The sequence below is a fragment of the Danio aesculapii genome, chromosome 14 (genome assembly GCF_903798145.1).
Source record: "Danio aesculapii chromosome 14, fDanAes4.1, whole genome shotgun sequence".
NCBI lineage: Eukaryota > Metazoa > Chordata > Actinopteri > Cypriniformes > Danionidae > Danio > Danio aesculapii.
This window is the reverse complement of record NC_079448.1, coordinates 33,279,052-33,305,356: the sequence shown is the minus strand read 5'-3', so window position 1 is coordinate 33,305,356 and position 26,305 is coordinate 33,279,052. Positions and strand designations below refer to the sequence as shown.

Below are 26,305 nucleotides of genomic sequence, written 5' to 3'. Positions count from 1 at the left end.
GAATGCAGGAAATTACAATTCAAACGAAATTACACTGAGGTTAAGCACCAGGCTTATTTGATTATTTAGATTCTTTTCTGAAGAACGATGGATGCTGCGAGCGTTTGAGAGTGTTTGTGGGGATCCAGTTTAAGTTAAGATTTGATGCTTATGAAAGCAGGCTCACCATTGCTGCATTTGATCAAAAATACTAACTTGTAAAATATTTTAACAAAATGAATTAATTAAATTCGCAGCTTTTATTCAGTTTAATTGAAAGTAAATATTGAAAATATGGTTTTAAGTTTCTTTCATCACACTTTATCAATTTGTGTCTGTGGATGTCAATTACAATTCACACTCCCTGGCCACTTTATTAGGTACACCTGTCCAACTGCTCATTCATTATCTTTTCGGCTTGGTCCCTTTATTAATCCGGGGTTGCCACAGCGGAATGAATCACCAACTTGTCCAGCACATGTTTTACGCAGCAGATGCCCTTCCAGCTGCAACCCATTACTGAGAAACGTCCATACACAATCATTCACACGTATACACTACGGACAGTTTTAGCTTCACCAATTCACCTATACCAAATGTCTTTGGACTTGTGGGGGAAACCGGAGCACCCGGAGGAAACCCACCCACATAGCAAAATATCTCTGGCCCAGCTGTGGCCCACACAATCAGCTTTTGCTTGGCCCACATGCCGCAGTGAATTACGGTACATGACTGGACCAAGTCTGTGCTTCCAGACAAGAGCCAAACATGGACCAAATCTGGGCCAAGTCTTAGCCAAGTTAATAACCCATAACTGAGCCTGAACTGGGCCAGATATGTTGGTGTGTCACGACTGCAATGAAATTGATAAACCCATGAATCATTGCACTATGGGCGTGCCTTTCCTCGAAGCGACCTGATAGGTAGAATTTTTTATTTTTATTTGAAAATAATACAAATGTGTTTTTTATGGGTCAAGATAGACCAGACTCACATGGCCCATATATCAATTATTAACATCTGGGCCAAATACTACATTTTGCATCTGGCCCAAGTATTGTGTGCCGCCTTAAAGACGGTGACACCTCTGCCAAACCAGGCCCATGTTTGGCCCACATGTTGTATGCCACTGCCGGATGAATGCCTGCTGTGCCAGATTTATGCCAAATCTGGGCCAGAATTCTTTGCTACCTGGGCATGGGAACACAGGGAGAACATGCAAACTGTACACAGAAACACCAACTGACCCAGCCGAGGCTCGAACCAGCGACCTTCTTGCTGTGAAGCAAACGTGCTACCCACTGCACCACCGCGTCGCCCGTCCAACTGCTCGTTAACACAAATTTCTAATGCATTTTTGCATGTAGACATGGTCAAGATGATCTGCTGCATTTCAAACAGAGCAGCAGAATGAGGGAAGAAAGATGATTTAAGTGACTTTAAAGGTAACATGGTTGTTTGTGCCAGACAGGCTGGTCTGAGTATTTCAGAAACTGCTGATCAACTGGAATTTTCACGCACAACCATCTCCAGGGTTTACAGAGAATGGTTAGAAAAAGAGAAAATATCCAGTGAGCGACAGTTCTGTGGACGCAAATGCCTTGTTGATGCCAGAGGTCAGGGGAGAATGGCCAGACTGGTTCAAGCTGATAGAAAGCCAACAGTACACCAAAATCATCAAAATTCGACTATAGAAGATTGGAAAAATGTTGCCTGGTCTGATGAGTCTCAATTTCTGCTGCAACATTCGCTCCATGTCATAAAAACACAAATCATCTCAGACTGGTTTCTTGAACATGGCAATGAGTTCACTGTACTCAAATGGCCTCCACAGTCACCAGAACTCAATCCAATAGATCACATTTGGGATGTGGTGGAACGGGAGATTCGCATCATGGATATGCAGCTGACAAATCTGCATGATGCTATCATGTCACTATGGACCAAAATCTCTGAGGAATTTTCCAGTTCCTTGTTGAATCTATGCCACGAAGGATTAAGGCAGTTCTGAAGGCAAAAGTGGGTCCAACCCTGTACTAGCAAGGTATACCTAATAAAGTGGCCAGTGGGTGTATATTTATTTTGAAAATAAGTTTTTTTTTTTTTTTCAGAATGAGTTTTCACTTTAGCAGCATGTACACAAGCTGTACGGTTTGTGTAGACCCAAGATCCCCAGCATGAACTTTATGGTTCTAATATGTCAAAAGAATTGAACAATAATTTTAAACACCTGGCTTTTTTGCTCTAGAAGTATGCAAATTAGCCGAATCTAACTAAAATAGACAAACCAACTAAATAAATAGAACTACATTTAATTAATTTGCATGTTTAAACATTTTAGAAATTAATTTAGTTTTATAAATGTAGTAAATCACCTGGGGAACAATTATCCTAACAATTAGTCATTGTTTTATCCTTTTCACCTAAGAATTGACTAACTGACAATTGTCATATTATTTATTATTGTTGTTGTTGTTTTTGTTGCTTTGATTATTGTCCTCATTTGTAAGTGGCTTTGGATAAAGTGATTCTTCCAATCTCCAAGTGATTAACTGTAAATGTAAAATAGAAACCTTTGTAACATCATAAACACATGGACTCTCAGTTAATCAAATTAATGAGTTCTTGCTGATTAAAGTTATTAATTTCTTTGAAAAAATATAACATCTCACTGACCGCATTCAGTATAGCTGTTGCCTATACAGCCTGGACAGCATGCAGAGCACCATATGAACAGACCACAAGCTGCGACACAAGTCCAGACATGCTCTTTTTTTAGTCTCTAACAGGCACAATACATGGTATGATGCTAATCAGAGGTAAAAAAGGAAGAAAAAACAACAACAAGTCATCGCTACATTTCATCCGGTTTCCTCGGTTTCTCTCTCGAGCAAATACACAAACATGTAGGCTGCTGTAGAGGGAAGCCGTGTCCCTGTTCTGACCCTGTTTGGGTTACACTTCAGAGCGGTGACACGCTGGATCTGCTGCTGCAGCGTGAGGGCCAAACCACAGGCTTTATCTCCGTCCCCTCTGGGGTCTTTATACCCAGGCCATACACAACCCTCAGCTGCTCACTGCCGCCCCACAGCGTGTGTTGTGGTTACCAAAAAAAGAGACAGAGAAAAAAAACCTTGTCCTCTCATGTTTTCTCCACAGTAGGTGGATTTTTTTTCTTTTTGTGTGTGGTGGGGATAAATTGTAAGACTCACTGAGGGAAAGGATCAAAAGAAAAACTCATTTTGCTGAAAAAAACTTGTTTTAGAGAGGAAAAGGGTAAGGGTGGACAGAGTTTTGGATTTTTGAGGTGGTTCTTAATGCTTTAAATTGCTTATATTCAGGAATTTTAAAAGATAGTTCACCCAAAACTGAAAATTCATTTAGAATTGACTTATTCTTTACTTGTCACAAACCTGTTTGAGTTTCTTTTTTCCTGTCGAACACAAAATAAGTTATTTTGAAAAATGTTGAAAACCTGTAACCATTTACTTCCATAGTGTAGGGATAATTTACAGTTTTAACCCAAAGAATGACCAGTCTGTCAGATGAAGAAGAGCTGGAGTCAGAGATTCAAATAAATAAATAAAGTTTACTGAAGATAGTTTGCAGTTTCATCAGCAGAAGCCAGCTTCAACAACCGCAATAAGTTCCTAGGCCGCTCTGCTTACAATCACAAATCAACATCAATTATACTCTCACATAACGTCATTAACTGCGTCATACATATAGGCGTTCTAACCTGATTGGTTAAAACACAGATAGTCTAGGAAAATTTCCATGTGGGTGTGAGCGTACAATTCTAAACAATATCTCAAGCATATAAACATCAGACATCCACTAGACTGTTTAGAGCTGACCCCAGACCTGTGAAAAGGATCCACAATCAAATAGAACACACACACTTAAAGTACAATCTGTTTCTTACCCAAGCTTGAGTGTACTCTCAGCCGTCTTTATTGGCCCGTTTCCACTGAGTGATACGGTACGGTACGGTTCGGTTTGGTACGCTTTTATAGCCGTTTCCTTTAGAAAGGGTACCAAACACGAGAAAGGCTACAAAAAGGCGGAGCTAGATGCACAGCTGAATGCTATTGGTTTACAGAGAGGCGTCATTCGCTTACGCAACAAGCCAGAATGAAAACAAAAAACCCGCCATGTTTGAAATACACAGCGAGAGATTATAGCGGAATAATAAATACATATAATAACGAGCCATTGTCGATCTGGGCTCAAACAAACCTTGTTGTCGTCTTGATAAACAGCCACAAAGCCAAGTAGAGCAGATTTACCCTTTGCCCCGTAGTTTAATAATATGATGATAATAACCTGCGCTTGATGATTGACATGCTTTTGAAACCCAATCTTGTCAGACACTGACAAACGCAAGAGTGACCTGCGAAAAAACAAAGGAAAAGCCGGAAAAAAAGGAGCACATTATTTTTCAGCAAACATGGACAAAATGCCATGTATAACTATTATCTTCACCTTTTTATACTAATATGAACTGGGAATGACGGAATTCCTGTCTAACAGAGGCTACATGTGCTGCTGAAGATTACAGACACAGATGAGAGGTTTTCACTGACTGTGGGCTATATTTTGTGTTGTTTTGAACCTAAATACTGACGAAATGTATGCTATATGTAGTTCTTCTGTAGTTGGTAACATATCGGAGACTGTAAGGGGCTGTATGTGTTTATATATGGTCATTTATTCAGTTATTTAATATAATTACAGACGTTACAGTAGGCTGTTTCGCACTGTCATTGATCTGCAGTTATAATCAACTCATGTTCACTGAAAAGTTAGTAATAAACATTCTAAACAAGTATTTATGTGTATGAAGCATCTGTTTTGTGAAAAGAGCTTTTCATATGATATGTAAGTGACCCGTACAGCTTTATTGTAGACATTTCCTCGAGCGAGAATGACGTCGACTGAAACTTTCTGTCATACACCACGCCCACCAAAAGGGTACCCTTGGTAGTGAAAACGCAAGCCTGATAAAGGTGACCCGTACCAAACAGAATCGTACCATACCGTACCAGTCAGTGGAAACGAGCCTTATCAAAACTGGTTAAAAACCGGTATAATCTAAATTCAGGCTGTTATATCCTTACTACACAAAGTCTATCTTCAATAAAAAGTAAAACCACTTTAAACAAAATTAACACAATATAATAATAATATCAAAATCACTTTAGACAGTATTAACACATAGCAATACAAATAGGAAAACAGTTGTACAGTTGTTTTCAATCATCCATCCCTTCAGTTCCACTCGAGGTCTCCATGACCTCTGACCTAATTTGGTGGCTCCTGAAAATAGTTACAAAGAGACAGGCAAACGCACTGAACATTCTTATATTAAGCAATGTGTTAACTTTTACTATTCAATTAATCTTATTAATAAATTAATGAGAAATAGGATAAATGTTGATCCATGCTGGGACAGATTGGAAGGCAGAAATCCGAATCCATCAATAGTATTTGTTTACTATTGTTTACTACGTAGTAGTTTGCTGTAAATCAAGCAGCTTTATAATATTAAGCAACACAAACAGTGTAGTGTTGCTTTCACTCAGATATCAATTCCTTTTATTATGAAGCTTTTTAGTGTTTGTTTTTATTTGTGGTCGTCTGAATCAATGAACTGAACAGAGTAAATGAACCGAGAAGACGAAGTGGAGTCCCAAACCCCCTTATTACATCCTCACCATCAATTGTAGTTGGAAGGTGTTTACCAGCAGGAGCAAACTTTTTTTGGAGGTTTTACTTTGGCAAGTGGCTTCAAACGCCTGCAATTAGCTCCAAACCAACTTCATTTTGGCCTGAAGTTCTGTGAGTTTTTCTTATGCAAAACATGTAATGTGGATAACCAAAGAGTTTATGGTCCCCATTGACTTGCATAATTTTCAAATCTATTTATAGAATTTGACAAAGAGAGAGTTTTAAAAACAGACCATATAAAGAATGGACCATTATAGAGACCATTAGAAAGAACAGACCAGGAACAATTGAAACCTAAAACAACATAAGCCTATTTATACTCGGGGTACCTCGCAATCACTTGGTACCTTGTGAGGTCATGAATTAGCAGGTTGTATGCAGAAATTTGGGCAATGGTAAAGACATTGATGAGCTTGGTTCACAAGACATTGTAAAATAAGAATGTCCATAATCAAAACTGATGTTTATGAGTGCAACGTAACTGATATTTTTCACATATAATTTATAATAACGTTTTGAATTTACAATATAGACGAATCATTTTGATGGTTTTGATTAACATTTAACAATTATTCGTTCATAATTGTTTGCTAGATTATTCGAAGGAGCATTTCTTTCCAATGCTCTACTTTTGTTTGTATTTTTTCAACTTAAGCACATAAGGCCAGGTTTTTTAGATGCCATGTTAAGTTAAAAGAACTCCAACTTTCTATTTACAGGCAATTAGTGGCTGTGTCTGGACACCATGTTTTATGCTGTGCTTTTTTTTGTTAAACCATTCCGAATGGTTGCGTCTCACACTTTTACAAGCAAAGATGCATTTGAAGTGAATGAGCCCAACTATGTCTGTATTTTTAGGTCTCTCATTTGTCATTATGTTTTGATTTGGTTCCTGGGATTCATGTTTTCCACATCAGAATTCCATTAGGAGAACATTGTGAGCATGTATGATTCCTGATTTTCATGCTGTATTGTGGAACTTTTCAGTGAGTAAATGTTTCAGTGCACTGGAACAATTTTGTAATTGAGAAAACCCTCAAAAAGGCAGACTCCCTGACACGGTGTCCTAAAGGTGACGCTGCTACAAGATAAAAGGTATCTAACCTCCCACAACGATTTCTATTTCTGAGACATTGTGACTGAACAACATCATAAACTACTATGACAATTATCACCTCAGGAGCAAATAATGTGAGTTTGACTTTTCGCGTGTATTTATTGTAATAATGAAAGTTCCAGCAGTTTACCTCAGATCTTGAAAATGTTATAACTAGCAAACATACAGTTTGAAAATGAAATTTGCAAACCAAAAAATAAAAAAATTAGAAATCCAACACTTAGCATATACTTTCAATAATATTAAAGAGGTTAATATGTATTAATCAGATCATAAATCTTACCATTTCGTTGGGAATGCAGTGCACTCACTATTTTGCATTTCTTAAAGGCTGTGGTATTTAACGTTTTTTCTGTCGTGTCTTAGGAATAGGCCGGTATAAGATTCTGATGGTATGATAACGTTGGATAAAGAATATCATGGTTTGACGATAATGTGATTACTGCTCTAAAATATAATATTTTTTTAATGTCTGGCTAAAAAAACAACAACTTTTTTTCTCCTTTTAACACCATATTTTTTATTTTGAAAAACTTTTTATTAATAATATTTTGTCTTAATTAGTTTCAAAAACACAGTTTTCTTTACAATTTGAAGAGGCATCTTTGGGAATCATTTCTGCTGGAGATACTGTTGTCCTAAAAGACGAAAAAAAACTGTTAATAAAAATCGTACACATACCGTAGGAAAGACATAACAGAAAAAATTGGCATTACTTTTCCAAACCGCGGTATACCTTGAAACGGTTATCATCCCATGCCGATCATGTGGATGTAAACAATGAAACAACAAGCAACCATGAAAACAAATTAGAAGTAAAAACAGAAACAAGCTACAGTAGGCTAAATTAAACAGAATGTGCTACAGTAATATTGTGCTTTGAGTTTTGAAAGGGGGTAACATTTTCATGTGCTAGTTTTAATATTTGTGAAAAACCCATAAATGTACATTCATAATTAGGAACTGGATTATAATAAAGACTTGATATCAATGTGGTATTGTTGTTTTGGTCAGTATGTATACACACAACAACCGCATAGCAGCACACTTAAATACTTTGGCAGCCCCTCACCCACAAGACCGTGTCATCATGGCAGCAGGTTTTCAGCATGAGATCTACACTGGACTAATCATTGTTTAGTCATGGTCTTCTAATTTCCAGAAAGTCATCGTCTGTGAGTTTTCTCCTCTTAAACGCTCCATTGCTCGTCTGCTTGATTAAACAGTAAACCACCATGTGGCATTACAGTATCGCTCTGGGCACTGACCCTGATCAGAGTTCATGCCCGGTATGGGGCTTTAGTGACAGGTCTGTGGTCCCTGTGCATCTTCTCTGCCTTGAGCACTTTGCCACATGTTGGCCTTTTGTGTGGAGTTTGTGAGCTGAGTTTTCCTTTGCTTTCAGTGCAGTTAGGGAAAGAAGAGATCGCATGGCTGAACAGACACTAATTGCATTTTTGCATCGGGCTTCGCTGCATTCCATGAGCTCTTGTGTTCCCGGAGCCTCTGGACCGCAGAGAAAGAAGAGGAGGGGAGTCCTCCAATGTGAGGCTTGTACTTGATTTATCAAGCATATTTTAGTTTTATTTGTTTCCTCTGTGCTTCCTCGAGGTTGTATGGTATGCATCAGGCTTGTTTCACAGAAGCAGTGTCAGGGCAAGTGCAGATTCATATTGTGCACATTGACTGCATTGATCTAAGGGGATGTTTACACAACCATGATGTACTTAACAACAGGAAAGTTTTTGCTTTGGCTTTTTGAAAAGTTTTGCTTACCGAATGTCAAAATGATCCCAGTTTATCCAGATCCTTGAAAAAGTTAAGCTAGTTGGCAATGTCAATTTGTAAAAAAAGACATGAACACACAGTTCTGTAGTCTGCCATTGTTGTTTTAGTTGAACACGTAATACATATGTTGTCACAGTTTTTCATGGGTTTTTTGTGGATTTTTTTTCCCATTTTCTGCCAATGGCAGAGAGGGATTGTAAGACTCACCAAAGGGAAGGATGAAAAGAAAAACTAATTTTGCTAAAAGCTTGTTTTTGAGAGGAAATAGGAAAGGGTTGACAGAATTTAGGATGTTTTTTAAGTGGTTCTTAATGCTTTAAATTGCTCAAACTTGCATTCATGTATTTAAAGAAAACTTTATGGCCCTGTGATACTAACTGCAAAGTACTTTTCTGATCTTTACTTGGAAGTTTGATGTCTAAGATACCATTTGGCACTCATGACAGATAAAGTTACGATTATTTATATAACTAATCCATGAGCCAGTATTATGCAAGTTGAATTAGTAGTTGGCGTAAAACAAAACAAAAAAGTGATTGATTTGGAGTATTCTTGTTATTCAATAATTTTTTTTAGTTTGGCGGTTTGTTATTTATTTATTTTTTTTGACTACTTTTAATTACAATTACAAATAATAACAAAGAAAAATTTTAGTTATTAATATGCTAGTTATGATTAATAAATGCAGATTTTCTTTTGATACTTGGTTCAGCAGATTATTTAAAACATTTTTGAAAAAATAAAGGTTCCATGGGCATTTTCTTTTAAAACCAAGTAACTCTTTTTGTTCTCGGAAAGCTTTTAGTTGTGAGGTTGTTTTTACCAAATACAATCTGAATCATTTGGTGATCTGTTTAACCAAAAGTAACAATGATGGTTTCATAGGACCTCAATGTATCACCTGGAGCCATGGGTATTCATTTTGTTTCTCCTGTACATAGTTTTTGGCTTTCAAAGTCCCAGAAGCCGATAACTTGTATTTTCTGAATATAGTTATTGAATGATTAAAGTGGCATGGTGGCTGAAGGTTGCTGGTTCGAGTCCCGGTTTGGAAGTTAAAATAGTATTTAATAGTATTTAATTTAGTGCAAAATTAGCATTTGGCACTTATGTCAAGTAAATCAAGATTATTTATATAACATATCCATGTGTATGCAAGTATTTTGTAAGTTGAATTAGTTGATGATGTCACTTTAAAAAAAATACACTTCACATCTTTACATGAACATGCACTCCTGTAGTATGCCATTATTGTTGTGGTTGACAAGAGCTTGTGCATTTGGCTGAACATATAATGGGCATATGCTGAAACAACCCCCCCCCCCCCCCCCCCCCTCTAAACTATTTGACAGTTTTCACTTGATCCTGAAACATGATCATAGGAGAGTTTGCTAAAATAGTGCCCCTCATTGTGCCCATTCATCTACCAAAAATGCATGCTAATAAGTCATGAACAATCATTTACAAAATCTTCCAAATGTGTAAATGTGTTGTGAATCAGAAATGGAGAAAAAGAGTGAACCAGCATTTTAACCGATACATCTATTGGGGTCTTAACTTTAAAATCTAACTGTAGGTTGTAATAAGCTGATTGCACAAATTACCTATTTGGTCATTTGGCAAAAAATCTCTTAGATTGAGACAATATCAGTAATTTTGATATTGTAATATTTTATTCCAACCATATATGTTTGGCACAGAAAAAGCTTTTTTTATGCCATAATGTGGATATTTTAAACTCTGATAAATAAATAATGCACTTCATTAAACATGTACACATAGACATCACCTATATGCAATAACATTTCAGGTCTGTGTATAATAACTTTTATTTGATTGTAACTTCAACTTAATTTGAAAGTAATGGAGAAATGTGCACGTTTTGTAAAGCTGCTTTGAAACAATAATTAGTGGGAAAAGCGCTACACAAATAAACTTGAATAGAATTGACTTGAATAATGACATAAAAATAATCTTGAAAATGCACTACGATTCAAAGGTTTGGGGTCAGTGATTTTTTTGGAACTAAGAAATTAACAATTTTCCCCAAAAATGATGTATTTAGTTATCCAAAAGTGACAGTAAAGACTTTCTGTTTTAAATAAATGCTGTTTACTACACCTTATATCAGGGCTGCACAATTTATCATTTCAGCATCAATATTACAATTTGATCATTTACAATAGTCATATAGCGAGTATACGCAATGTTGAGTCTGGATTATAATGTATTATTTCGCAAGTGTTTTTTGAGGCCTGACACTGTGTGAGTGTTTTAAAAACATTCAGGCATAAGAAACTGTACCGTTTGTACCTTTGAGAAATTAACAACAATTAATTTTATTGAATTGTTTATAAAAAGAAAACTATGCAGTATTATTTTACACTTGATTATTTAATTACTGTATACCTGAATACAGTTTGACTATTCGGAAAACAATAAAATGCTTTATTAAATAATAACAACAAAAAAAATCTTTATTGAATTTATATATATTCTTGTAGATTGTTTATTATATTGTATGCCCTCCCCTACATAATTATCTCAATCAATCTAAAATGATAAATACTTTTCAAATAGTTATTCAACTGATCTAAGTGAAATTGTATTTATATCGCAATGTATATCACAAAAAAATATAAATATATTTCAATGTTATATTTTTCCAATATTTTCCCTACTTTCTGTATAGCAAATAATCTTGAGAACAAATGATTCTAGCTATAAACCAGCATATCAGATTTTTTTCCTAAAAGTTATGTTATAATGAAGACTAAAATAATGATGCTGAAGTATTCAGATTTTCCATCACTGGAAGAAATACGTTTAAAAAAAATATTCACATAGTTTTATAATAGTATTTCACATTTAATACAGTATTTTAATTACAAAATTACACAAGACACTTCAGAAGCTTGATCGTATGTAAATGTAATTTACAAGACGGAGGGCCACATTTACCATGGAACATAGGCTACTTAAATTGACTGAGTTGCTGAATAAACAGTGTGTGTGGCTTTTCTGAAACAATGGGTGAGTAACTCACTCCCATTATTTTATATTACGCCTTATAAACCCATATTGCAAAACACTGAGGTGTTAAATAGATTTATAGAGCATTTTAGCCTGATTTCTGCTGACTTTAGTGTGTGACAAAAATACACTAGCACCAAATGAATAGTTTGCACCAACCCTTCTTTACAAAGGATTGTTTACAGTGTGAAAGTTGTAACCTGTTAAATGGTAAGCCGTGCAATATGAGTTTGTTGTTTTAGGGACAGTTCACTCATCCAAAATAGGTGACTAAAAAAGGATAGTTCAGTCAATCCTGAACATTTTGTCATCATTTATTTGCCCTTTACTTGTTTCAAACCTGTTTGACTTTCTTTCTTATGTTAAACACAACAGAAAATATTTTGAGAAATCCTGGAAACCTGTAACCATTGACTTCCGTATATTTGTATTTCCTACTATGGAAGTCAATGGTTACAGCTTCTCAGCTTTCTTCAAAATATCTTCTTTAGTGTTCAACAGAATAAAGAAACTTGTAAAGGTTTGGAATCACTTGAGGGAGAGTAAACGTGAGTACAGTTTTGGGTGAACGATTACTTTAATGTTGAAGATCTTTGGCTGAAACTGTGATCCTTGAAGATGAATGAAATGCAAGTTAGCAACTACATGCACTTTGGGGTTAAAAAACACATACAAGCAAAGCAAAATACAGCATATCGACCCAAAGCAGATGCAGAGATGGTCCCTTCTCTCAGATGGCACGAAATCCCAAATTCAGTTGTTTTCAGTGTGATATTAGTTTGAACACTCAGATACACACAGGATTGTTTCTTAATAGATTTTGTTATTCTTTACGCTTTTAATAAAAAACAGTCAAACACCACACAAAAAGTAAAACTGAAAAAAGTTTGTTTGATTTGGATTATTATAATCAAACTTTTTGTTGTTTTGTTTGACTTTTTATGTTGTTATTTGGCTACTTTCAAATACAAAGATAAAGAATAAGAAAGAACTATTGTGATTATTAATATGCTAATTATGATTAATAATTGATCATTTTCATTCAACATTTGGTTCAGCAGATTATTTAAAACATTTTAGAAAAAATAAAGGTTCTATGTGCATTTTCTTTTTTAAACCGAGTAACTATTTTCGTTCTTGGGAAGCATTTTTGTTGATGTTGTTTTTACCAAATACAATCTGAATCGTTTGGGGATCTGTTTAACCAACATTAACAATGATGGTTTCATAGGACCTCAATATATCACCTGGAGCCATGGGTATTCATTTTGTTTCTCCTGTATATATTATTTTGGCTTTCAAAGTCCCAGAAACCGATGACTCGCAATTTCTGAATATAGATAATAAATGATTAAAATGGCATGGTGGCTGAAGGTTTCTGGTTCAAGTCCCGACTAAGCCAGTTGACATTTCTGTGTGGAGTTTGCATGTTCTCCCTGTGTTCACGTAGATTTCCTCCAGGTGCTTCAGTTTCCCCACAGTCCAAAGACATGCGTTATAGGTGAATTGAATAAACTAAATTGGCCGTAGTGTATGTGTGTGAATGAGTGTGTATGGATGTTACTCAGTATTGTATTGCAGCTGGAAGGGCATCCACTGGGCAAAACATATGTTGGAATAGTTGGTGGTTTATTCCGCTGTGCTGACTCCTGATAAATAAAGGGACTAAGCCGAAAAGAAAATGAATTAATGATAAAAAAACATTGTCAGCCAATCAGTACTCTCTCTATTTAAAACAGCAGACAACAAAACTGCATCATATACTTACGACAAAAAGATTATTCATGTTCATTGCTATGGATACTATTGTTATAGTCATGTTCTTCGTTATCATTCTTGATGTAAACACACCTTTCCAGCATGAATAAGTTCTTGTTTTCCTTCACTGTGTCACAGTGGCACCAGCTAGAAATGTACTCTAACCCGCAAGAACCAAAGCACCCTGTGCTACCTCAGCTAGCCACTGTATGTGTGTGTGTAGCTATATATATGTGTGTGTGAGTGTTTTGTGGCTCTGCTCCATCGGCCTTCTCTCAATACACCCTGTGCCAAACGGGGAGCCAGTTGTCCGTAAGCTTTCCTCTGTTCTTTTCTCCCTCTACCTTTTTTAGAGTTTGTTTTAAAATACTCCCGACCGCATTTCTCTCTCTCTCTCTCTCTCTCTCTCTCTCTCTCTCTCTCTTTTCGTCTTTACGACTGTTTGCTCTGAGAGTTTAAATGGTTTGTGGGGACAGCCCGTCTCGCGTCGTTACTGGGCAACAGTCTTCAGGAAGGAATTCAGAGCCCTCAGTAAATGTGCTTAAGGCTTAGACTCATGCAGCTCTCCAAAAACATGCTGTTGAAACAAGAGAGCCGAGTGCATTAAAGGCCCATTCCTCGCCGCGCAGGGAAAACAGGCGCATTTGTTGTTCTTACAGTTTCAGAAGTCATTGAGGGTGTTCACTAGGTGGCGCTATGCCAAACTCGTTTTCACACCGTTATCAGGCGTCTTTTGTATTCGTTTTATGATTTTTTTGGTGTCATTGCTGGTGAGCAAATCGCATAAATGAATACGTTTCTCTGTCACTGCTATAACCGGCCCTGCGGCTTGTTCAAACAGAGGCCGTCTGTGACTGCCGTGTTCAGGCCTGAATGGAGGCCTGTGTGAAGATCTGCTGGAATATGTTGTATGACTTTCCCTGCTGACCTCCTGAGAATGTGCTGACTTTAAATCACGCATGGAGGCGTTTGTATGTTTAATATGGCCTGTTTATCTTCTGAAGGGGTGTAATGTAATAATTATCTATATTTTTTTTCTGAGAAAGAGCTGTGTGCTGGTCAGAAGCTGTTGCTCCTCTGATTTATTTCGGAGCAAAGCCATCCAAAGCCAAACCCATCTGATCTCAATTTTCTCCTGTAGACAAAAACAACAACAGCAACGAAAAAAAAAAAAGCAACAACAACAAGCACATGCTTGTGTCCGCACATCGGAAGGAAATCAATAAAAGAGGGAGACAGAGTAGAAAGATTAAAGGAAAAGCAGAAGACGGAGGGGGACGATGGAATTTTCTGCAATTATAGTTTGGCAAAACACAACAGCGGTCGATGTAAGAATCAACTCATTTAACGTTTATCCTTTTATGCCTGACTCCATTAAAAAAAACACAAAGACAAGAAAACAACTGTAGAAATGAATGGCTTTTGTGTGATATTTCAGCTTTTTGTATTAAACCATATCAAGCTTGAAATAAATTCCCAATCAAGTTTTGTATTACATAGCAGTTTATTTTGTTATCTGGAAGTAGCTGACTTTGTTAACATGTAATAAAATCAAAAGAATAGGCCTTGGTTTAAACAGATTTATCATGTTTTTCAAAGACTTTTACATTAAAAACAGTTGCTGTGTAATTGACTTTTTGTAACTGGTCAGATTGTTTTAAAGAAACTGTTTTAAATTGTCCTGCAGAGACACTAATGAATTTTTGAAGTTTAAATAGTATTTTTATATAGAATAAACTCAGATAAGATTGCATATTATGCATAATAATTATAAGATAATTCACAAAATGTTGTTTAAAATAAAACTATCACCTACCAGATTCAAAACCGTTTCTTTTTAGTCATTTGTTATGCTGTGAAGATTTATGTTCTTCAAAAGTCATTTCTCAGATATTACTCCAAGTCGATCCAGGAAATAACCAGTTTCCACCCACCAGATGTCAGCCATTTAACTCCGTATGCTAAAATCACTGTAAAATGAAACATTTAGCCTTTTAGCAATAACAAATTAATTTTGCCATGCCTTTGTTTGACAGCTTTCCTCTACAGTGTGATTTTGATCTGAGCACAAATCCATAAACTTAATCTCATACTGATATATGAGATCAAATCTAGAGCAGGGATTCCCAGTTTTTTGAGCCAAACTTTGGCTGACTTTTACCTAAAATATTTACTTGAAGCTTAAGTTAATATATTTCTATAATTTTACATACTTACATATTCACAGTTCTCTGATTTAATGGCATTATTCACTGAGTTGGTCACAATGCTTAATTCATTAACTTTTCATCAACCTGCATGATTACTAAACCTCTTTCTATAGTCCAGAAATTTTATAGCATGTATGTTCAGTTACTAAGTAATGCTACATTTACATTGTCATTTGTCCAAAGCAACTTACGTTTGAGGAGGCGTTCAATGATTCAGCAAGAAGAGGGAAAATTAATTTGGAGAATTGGGATAATTGCTCAGAGAATTAAGTGCTAGAGTTAAGGGGGGAGTGTTTCCTTTTTGTTTTGTTTTTTTTGTTTTGTTTTTTTGTCAAGCCCACTCACATGTGAAGCAGACTTCATAGATGCACAATGTTTTTTTTAAATGGAGTGATTGTAAGAACATGTCTGGTGTAATTGTGGGAAACTGGTACTAGTGTCAAAGAAATAGAGATAAAAGAGTGGGTTTTCCACAGGTGGATTATTAAACCAGCTCACCTTTGTGAGGCACACTCAGAATTAAAAAAATTTTGGGGTTGTTGTGTGGTGAGGAGGTTTTTTTCACAGGGGTTCAGGTGATCTCTGAGAAGATGGGATTTTTATTCATTTATTTATTTAGAATTTTTAAAGAGGAAAAGATGAAGATGAAGATAATTGGACCTGATTCAGCATGAATGCTGTTTTTCAACAAAACAAAAAAAACATACAGACACCATTTAACATCTCATCCATCAACACATGAGAACAGTACAAACAATCACCAAACATACAAAATGAAGGCTACTATCTCAGTGGCTACAGCGATAGTTGACCATCAGATGACGAGTATGAAAAAGTCTCAGTGTTAATATTATTTTTAGATGTTGTTGGATCTCATTCCAGGCTTTTGTGATTTTATTTGTCATTTAAATGATATTAGTTAATCCGCAGGAAGAGAAGATCATTCCACCGGCAAGGAACATTGAATCAAAATGTTTTTTCACCACACACAAATTAATAAACTTGTTATCTGTCCTCTGCAGCTTTTGCGGATGGTGACATTGCCTGAGAAGCGATGGAGGGCTCGACCAGGGGGTGGCGGAGCGAGGAGAAACCCATCCGGACAGGGACAGACAGATGAGGATGAGGAGGGTCTAGAAAGTGGGGACTGTGATGATGAAGATGAGTGTACTGGTGTTTCAGGACTCGGGCCACCACCGAGACGCAAACGCCTGCGCATCTTTGCAGGTCAGTGATATAACACCCACTGTTTTTAGTGTTTTTTATTACTTCATTGTGCCATTGTAAATATATTATCTAACCTTACTTAATCATTTTTTATTAATGTTAAAGCAACTTTTTTTGGACAAAGAAATCACAAAAATGTGTTATTGCTTACCCTAAATCACCATGAAAAACATATGTAAATCACTTGCACTTAAAATCAAAACTGATACTCAGACTGAACAGAGTTTTGAAGCAAAAAGAGAAATGAATAGTACCTGTCATAAAACATGTATCAGCATAGCATCACATCTATTGCAAACTGACCATTTTTACAAAACAATGTTTGTATTGGGGAAAAATCTATACTTTCCATTAGAATGTATTAATAACTTGCAGTCATGTCACAGTCATGATTGACAAATGTGCAAGATAGTGTTTTATTAATTTTTGGTAATCTCTACACCAATTACCAACTATATGCTAAGTTTATAGTTTCCACCATTACTTAATATGAGCAGCAATCAATATGTCAAATAATAGCATTATCAATCTTCTGCAACATTATTTGTAATGTAATGTGTATTTATATAGCGCATTTATTGTGTATGGCCATACACCCAAAGCGCTTCACAATCATGAAAGGGGTCTCTCCACACCACCATCAGTGTGCAGCATCCACTTGGATGATGCGACGGCAGCCACAGGACAACGGCGCCAGTGCGCTCACCACACACCAGCTATTGGAGTGAAGCAACAGTGATAGAGCCAATTCGGTGGATGGGGATGATTGGGAGGTCATGATCGTAAGGGCCGATAGATGGACTTTGGCAAGGAACACTAATTTGGATTTATTAATTTCAAAATAAAGTTGCAGAAGATTGACTGGCATCTAAAATATTTACCGCTGCTCATATTAACTAAAAGTTAAATCAAGAATAGGGTCATAAGCTACTTGTATGCTTATTATAAAAGGCAAAGAGTAAGAAAATATATTCAACTTCTTGAGTAGACAGTGTGGTAAATTTAATGGCGATTAATCTTAAAATATTCAGAATACATTAGCTAAAATCTTGAGTTTGTTACTAACCACAATTTTCATCATATAATATATAATCAGTATTGGGCTACAATTTGTAAGTAATCTCCCCCTAACTGTTGATCTAAATCAACATTTTAGGTTAAAGCTCTTTTACATAGTTACATATAATTTTTTAGGAGAGTTTTGATTGCAATTTAAGGCAATTGTGTTGCCTTAACTATGGGTACACTGATGCTCCAAAAATGCAGAACCACATAGAAGGCAATCAGAATCTAAAGTTAATAAAATAATCATATTAAAATGCTCATTTAGACCATGTTTAGGTGGAAGTTTTGAACATGTTTCTATAAAAAAAGTTGTTCAGCAATTTCCTCTAATGTGTAACATACGTCCCTGTTATTATATCCTTCCTGAATAAATGTCAATTCTAATGTTTGCATACTAATATCCTAAATAACTTCACATTGCATATGCAAATATTGTTTTTAAATGCAACAATTTCATTGGCTGTTGATGCATTAACAAAAACAAAATGTGTATTACATTTAACCCTGATTGCATTCCATAGAGTCAAAGCATAGCTCAGGTAAATTACCTACTTCCAATGGTTATCTTGTATGCTTCAAACACTAGAGGGCCAAAAGTTACACAGTGTAGCTTTCTAGTTGCCCCAGCATCACAGGTTACAGGTAGCGTCTGTTATCAGTGACCCTGTGACCTTATCATTGTCCAAGAGAACAAACAGAGTATGAGGGAGATGTTCCCTTTGATGCAAAACAAAGCACAAAAGAACCAACAAACCATGTAAGTGCAAAGAAACTAAACAGAGGCAAAGAATAACAGTAGAGGGGCAGGAACAAGGAGTCTGATACTGACTGACAAAGCCGGACCAGCTGAGCAAACACTACAGAGGGAGTTGTCGTCCTGCTCGTGTTGTTGTGGCAGAGATTTGGGCTCTCCGGGTAGTGCCGCCAGGGGCCCGGGGTTAGACCGAGAATCCCATGTATAAAGCACATGTGGCAGGACAGGATAATGCACGTATCAGCACTTGAATTCACACCGAGGAAGTGGAGCAAGGTCTGAATGCTCTCTGAACTGTAAGCCAGTGGTGTTTGTGCGCGCGTCCTCCCTCCCTCTCATGAAAGATTTACTGCTTTAATTATTAAGAATGAGGAGAATGCGTTTTGGGTGCTGGGATGAACAGTTGGCGATATATCTTTCCTGTCTTGGACTTTTATATCCCTCTTCTCGCTCTCCAGTCTGCTCTGATTATCTGTTTGTTTGTGCGTTGGGACATTGGGTTTGCGACCTATGAATGAATTACAGGATTGTTTCTGAGAGTACGGTGGACAGCAGGCCAAAAGGATGCTAAATGCTAATAATAAAGCCACACAATCAATCATGCAGGTTAAGACATTTATGAGGGAGGAGGAATCGTTTTTGATAACTTTTGCGGTGGATGTCAAAGGTTGGGCTTTCCAACTATTTTTATGATGTTTTGGAATATGTTCATCATCATGTAGCATGGAGAATCCTTAAACTGTATTTTTAGGGCAGTGTCAAAGGGAAAGTTCACCCAAAAGTGAAAAATTGCTGGTAATTTACTCAGCCTCATGCTATGCAATTTATATTGGTGACTTTTTCTTCTTAAGTAGAACATTAAAGAACATTTATAGCTGAAACTGGGGTCCTTGGTGCTTAATAAAATGCTTGTCGATGCTCCAAACTGTTGTGAACACACCTAGGACCATTTTTCAGAGGCTGTGGAATAAAAGGTAATAATGTCGTACATAACGTTCAGTTTCTTGCACAGAGCAATCGTTTTACTTCAGACCTCAATGTATCATCAGGAGCTATGGGGATTTGTTCAGTTGTGCCTGTTTCTTAAAGTGCATTTCATGAATTCAAATTCCCAATTTAAACATTTGGGTTTTGCGAACAGTAACTAAATAATGGTAAGTTTAAATGCACTCTTCTGGTTAGTTAATGAAGAATGTGCATCACCGTTTCTTTATTCATCACTTAAAATATACAAAAATTGTGTTTTTTTTATCAAGCTCAACCATTTTAGAGAAATTTTAAATTGCTGATTGAACTGAGGGGCGGCACAGTAGCATCAATTCACAAGAACGTTCCTAGTTTAAGTCCCGCTGTACCAGTTGGTATTTCCTTTGTCCTTGTGTTCGCATGGGATTCCTTTGAGTGCTCCAGTTTCCACTACAGTTCAAAGATATGCAATGTAGGTGAATTGGATCAACTAAATTGTAGCGTATTGTATAAGTGTGTGTATATGAGAGAGTGTGTGGGTGTTTCCCAGCAATGAATATTCACAAGTTAGTGTACTCTCATTGCTGGGTTGTGGCTGAAAGCACATCTACTGCAAAAAAACTAATGCCAGAGTAATTTGTAGTTCATTCCGCTAGGGCGATAAATCAGGGTCTAAGCCAAAGGAAGGTGAGTGAGTGTTAAAATCACTAGCAATGTAGCCCTTGCTGGAGAACACTCCCTGTTGTTCACCTGTACTACATACCCCATCATGCACTGCACTCATACACCAGTTCCAGATCACTCCCTGATTACATATTACTAATTACTGGAAATATATATATATATATATATATATATATATATATATATATATATATACATATATATATATATATACATATATATATATATATATATATATATATATATACATGCATACAAGCTCACATACACATGTCTCACACGCACACACTCATCCAGTGCTAAGTCTTGTTTCCAGAGTAAACATTTCATAGCGTTTTACTTACGGTGTTTTTGACCTTGTCTACTGTTTGCGTTGTTTTGCCGCCTACCACAACCTTTTCACCTGTTTCAATGACTACTCTTTTGGATTACCCGTATGCTCCAGTTTGCTCCTGTGTTTACCTTGCCTGTCTGACTAAACTTAGTTAAACTGCATTTGGAACCGCACCTATGTTGCCAACCCCAGTCATTTTTACAGTGATTAAACTGAAAGCTTAATCAACTGAAAGTTTTATTAATAACACTTAATAAATGACACTGCTGAAACAAACTGATGTGTTGCTTGTTGTCACATGTATTTGTTACATAAATAGCAATTCTCAGTGCCCCATAGCTAGTTTTTATTTGACATGGTGCAAACTGACACAATCAAAGAAAAATGTAATACATTTGATATCCATTGTTTAAAATTTTCCCCTTTCAATTTGTGAGGACAATTAACTCACTCACTCATTCACTTATTCACTCATTCACTCACTCACTCACTCACTCACTCACTCACTCATGTTCCTTCATCCCATTCCCTTCTTTATCAGGGGTTACCCCAGCAGAATGAACTGCAAATTAACTGTTGACACACTTGTAATGTTGACACTTAGTATAACTTTTGATTTATAGAGTTAAAATTGGCAAATTGCTGTTTCAAAATAAATTCAAAGTAAGTTTTGATGACTCGATCGAGTTTTCTACTTTGCAGGATCATAGCCATACCAATGTTTACTCAATTTTGCAATTCCAAACAATGGAAAGTTTGAATGCATCCTTACGGTTAGTTCATGAAGTATGTATAAACATTGGTATGGCTATGGTTCTGCAATCCTGTCTGTGTTTCTGCAGTAGTAAAGTAGAAAACATAGAGAATCGAAGAATCACAGCAATACCAATGTTTACACATTCTTCATGCACTTACCATAAGGATGGATTCAAATTTAACATTTTTTGGTGAATGTTTGCAAAGCCCAAACATTTCAATTGGGAATTTGATTTCATAAAAAAAAAAACCATTGATATGACTTTGATTCTGCCGTTCTGTCTGCATGTTTACCATACCAGTGTTAACTTTTTTTTTAACCTGTGAAGCCTCATTTCACTCATGCTATCCTCTTTATTAATTAGCTTCAAGAGTTCACACTTAGCTAATGCTTGAATAAATAAAAGCATTTTTGGCATGCTGTCCTGGGAGAGAGCTCTGAGCTCTAAGGATCCACAGACCTGGGCCTCCCTCCGTTTAGACAGGAGGGAGAAAGGGAAGTCTGAGCTCAGGTAGGTCTCAAAACTCCCCTGCTATTGGATTTAGGAAGGAGTGGACGGGGCGTTTTTCAAAAAAATGTGGATGACAAAAGTAAGAAAGGTGGACTACTTTATATGGATATGGAAACGTCTGATTCGTTGGTTAGTGATTGATGACGTGAGTCCAGCCGTGGTCAATCATAGCACATGATACTCTCAAAATTTATTAATAAAATTTGTTTACTTAGAGCATTTTGTCTCTTTACTTTAAAATTTTCTGGTTTCACATCAGTTGTGTCTGGTACTTAGACATGAACTTACGGCCTATAAAATTAAACAACGGCCTATAAAGGACCAAAATTAATAATCATATATACTATTTGATCAATAGGGGAATTACCAACCTACGTCACACATGACATCACGCGGGTTCAACCGCGCATACCGGTTGCAAAAAAAGACCGGATGCAATGGCAAGCATGTCGTGTTGTGCGGTAGGATGCCAAATTCGACCATACACCACACTACTTTTAATGCCAACCACAGACGTCTTTTGCTAACAGCCATCTTAAGAGCTGTATTCTATAGTCTTTGGCTGAATGGAGTGAGGACCTAATTAAAAATGCTAGACTCTGCATTTTATATCAGGTAAGTTCACGCTATGCTGAATCATAAACATTACTCTGTTTGATTGCAGCAATAATTTCAGCAAAAACAGTTAATAAAACTCCACAGTCTTCTTTTCTTGTCTTTGGCTAGGCAGAACCTCAGTTTTTAGCACTACAAAGTTTTGAATCTGGTAACCATGGAACATTATTTCTTGCACATGACCACACAGAACAAAATTGTTGGCATCCAAAGACTTGTAGGCCTTTAACTTCTCTCTTGTAAAAACACTTGGAGTTTCAGTGAGATTTGTATATTTCGGGCTGGATGCTTGGTCATTTCATCTTATCCAATATCCATTGGGAGGGTGCTCACTTTAACTTTAATTTTGCTGAATAACTGTGTATCAATGAAGGCATTATGGAAGATTATTTATAATATGTAATCATTATAACTTATCTCTAAAACAACAAACTCTGTACCGCATCGGATGTGATTCCCTCACTGTAAATACTAGCGCTTCCGTTTTTTTTTCTGTAACCTCGCTGCACGCGCAACCTGAATGTTTACAAACCGGTAATTCGCCTATAGACCATTTCACTGTGGTCATGTCATTGGTCCATGAACATTTCCTACTTGTTATCAAACTATTTCATAACTGTGACAAGAGGCAATTCAGTCATAACTTAATGTTAAAACAGCTGTCATAACATTATTTATCAATATGTGACTCTTATTGGATTCCTGGGAAAGATAGAAATTAAAATGTAAAACAGGAAATACGTTTGTACCACTGATTTTTTTTACATCCCTTAAAATAGTCTATAATATTACCAACATTCTTTCAGTTACATGAACACCATAATACTAAAATATACTTCAGGTAACATGTAGTAAGAATTTGTACATTTTAAAACACTGTGCATCAGGTTAGGTGGTTATTTATCAAAAACAGTAGCATTAAATTAAGCTGTTCTGCTGTTATGTGACTGCAGGATAAATTCAATGTATTCTATGCTTTTTGTTACATGTTTCCATTCAATATGTAACCAATATTCTTACTCAAGCATTGTTCAAATATTCTGCTTGTTTTAGTGCAGACCTTTAAGCCTCTGATGAAACAGGTACACAGATAACAGTCCGAAAGTTACCGATGACCCAGAAAAATTTCTGCCCGTTTTGTTATTGAGGGGAGGGGTGAGGAAGTCAGCATGCCGAAGGTCATCCATAGGCAGGTTCACTAATGGAAGTCTTGTCTGTGCCTGGTGTGCTGAGATGGACGACGCAGATCTGGTTTCTGCGGCTCTGGGGAAACACGATGGCCAGAACAACATCTAGGTGCAGACAGGCCACGGCTTGGGTCCAGACCTCCCTCCCGTAAATCAAAGGTGTCAGTCAACCAGTCATTTTGAGGATGTTCAGGGTGATCCAGATTGATTGATAAATCTGCGTTCGCTCTGGGAGATTTCAGGCCTCCTCACCCTTTGGACTGATCCCAACCCCCATACATTCCAGGCCATCGGAGCTATTCCAGGACAGGGGCTGTGAGTGTCCTGTGCACACACCCCGAAACACACACACACAGCCAGCATAGAGGTCGCGTCATCTGCTTCAACACACTCACTTTAATCTCAGAGGACTGGTTATGAGGGCAGCGATGCAGTAATCAAATATTAAATAACACTTTATGTATAAAGGTGAAACATTGATGTTTAATTTTACACTAATTATTAGAATACTTATCCCGTTCACCTGGTAGATCCACTGGTCATGTGACCTCAAAATATTTAGGTTAGATGAATGATTTTGAATAGACTGTTTTAAAGTGTGACATATAGTTTATACAGCAGTGCTATAAACAAGGCGTTAATAATGAAAAACTGGCCGTTCACTGCCAATATAAATAGTTGCAAAACCAGGGTCAAGCTTCATCACTGAGACTAAAATGCAAGAAACACAAACAAGTAGAGTGATACAAAGTGAAATGTGTCAATTTTTTGATAATATTTGTTAACATTAGTTCATGCTTTTCGTATCATAAGCCAAAATTTTTTTATAGCATTTATATCTTGATAAATGCTTATTCTGAGTCAAAGTCAAATAGTGCTTTAAGAATCAAAACAATAAAGGCTTATGCTATAAACGTATATCAAAATGGTATTTGTTAATAAGTACATTACCTGACAAAAGTCTTGTCGTTGATCCCAGTTGTAAGAGCAACAAATAATAACTTGACATCTAGTCGATCATTTGGAAAAGTGGCAGAAGGCATATTTTTCTGATGAATCATATGTTGCATTCCAATCATCACAAATACTGCAGAAGACCTATTGGAACCTGCATGGACCCAAGATTCCCACAGAAATCAGTCAAGTTTGGTGAAGGAAGAATCATGGTTTAAAGTTACATTTAATATGGGGTCATGCGAGAGATATCAAGACAGAAAATTCTTCAGCAGGATAGCGCTCCTTCTCATGCTTCAGCCTCCACATCAAAGTTCCTGAAAGCAAAGAAGGTCAAGGTGCTCCAGAATTGGCCAGCCCAGTCCCCAGATATGAACATCATTGAGCATGTCTGGGGTAAGATGAAGGAGGAGCCATTGAAGATGAATCCAAAGAATCTTGATGAACTCTGGGAGTCCTGTAAGAACGCTTTCTTTGCCGTTCCAAATGACTTTATTAATAAGTTATTTGAGTCATTGTAGAGATGTATGGATGCTGTCGTCCAAGCTCATGGGAGTCATACACAATATTCATTCTTTTTCCACTGCACCATGACTTATTCGATACTGTGTATTATTCCTGTTAAGTGACAAGACTTTTCTCTAAGCAAAGTCAGACCTTACTGTCCTAATTAAATAATTAAAAATCAAGGCATGATCATATTTTATTTTGGTAAAATAAGCATAATCTAGAGGCCTTTGCCTTTCATATGAGCCACTTCTGATACCAAATGATTGACTAGAAGTCAAGTTATCATTTGTTGTTCCTAAAACTTGGACCCTTGTCAAAGTTGTATACATTAATGCATCACGAATAAACACAATGTAACTTAAAAAAACACCTAGGTTAATAAAATATGTAGCAAATAATTTCTGAAATAAAAAACAGCAGATATATCCCTGCTCTCTCAGTCTCATCACTAAACAGTACGTCTGTACTAAGCCAAACCATAAACCCCATGCCCGGCTGTCATCACTGCCTTTCATTCTTTATGAGCTTCCACCCCTTTTTCTTCTTTTTCACCCTTAACAGTCACCCCATTTTTGTGTTTCCATGCAGTAATATCTCCTTCAGCCTGTCTGCAGCAAGTGCTTTGCTTCTTTCCCCACACTTCCCCTCCCTCCCTCTCAGCACTCCTTATTTCCTTCTCATTTTATCAAGGAGGAACCCAGGAGGAGTTGATGAATGTAGGCATCGGTGAAAGGCCAAACCCCTGGAGTCAGGGGATTTTGGAGAGGGCCGGTCGAGCTGTGCCGGGCTCTGTAGCCTTGACCGCTCGGCCGCTCAGCATGGGCCCTGTCAAAAGAGCTCTTGTTATTTTCCAGCGCGCAGCAGACGTTTGGTCACTGTAAGTGCTGAGGAGCATTTTTTCTTTGAAGCTCTTTGGCCCTTTATCAGCAGGCGAGGGTTAGCAAAATACAATGTGGAAATATGCCTGTAATGTGAAACACGCAGCTCGCTGTGTGAGCCTGGGCTGGACCGAGTCTCACGTCTGTCCAAGGTTTACTTAAAGGTATAGTTCTCCCATAAAAATGAAGACATTCCTGATTATTTACTCAGCCCCTGGGAATCAGGGATGTATTACTTACATTATGTT

The 26,305-nt window shown here is 36.9% G+C and overlaps 1 protein-coding gene across 1 annotated transcript in view; it reads left to right on the top strand.

Annotated features, from left to right (window-relative positions):
- gpc3 (glypican 3) overlaps positions 1 to 26,305 on the top strand; it is a 301,002-nt gene that overhangs the window by 227,213 nt on the left and 47,484 nt on the right. The window contains exon 7 of the mRNA XM_056471966.1: positions 16,638 to 16,842. Within this exon, the coding sequence (XP_056327941.1) occupies positions 16,638 to 16,842 (205 nt within the window). The remainder of the gene's footprint in view (positions 1 to 16,637; positions 16,843 to 26,305) is intronic.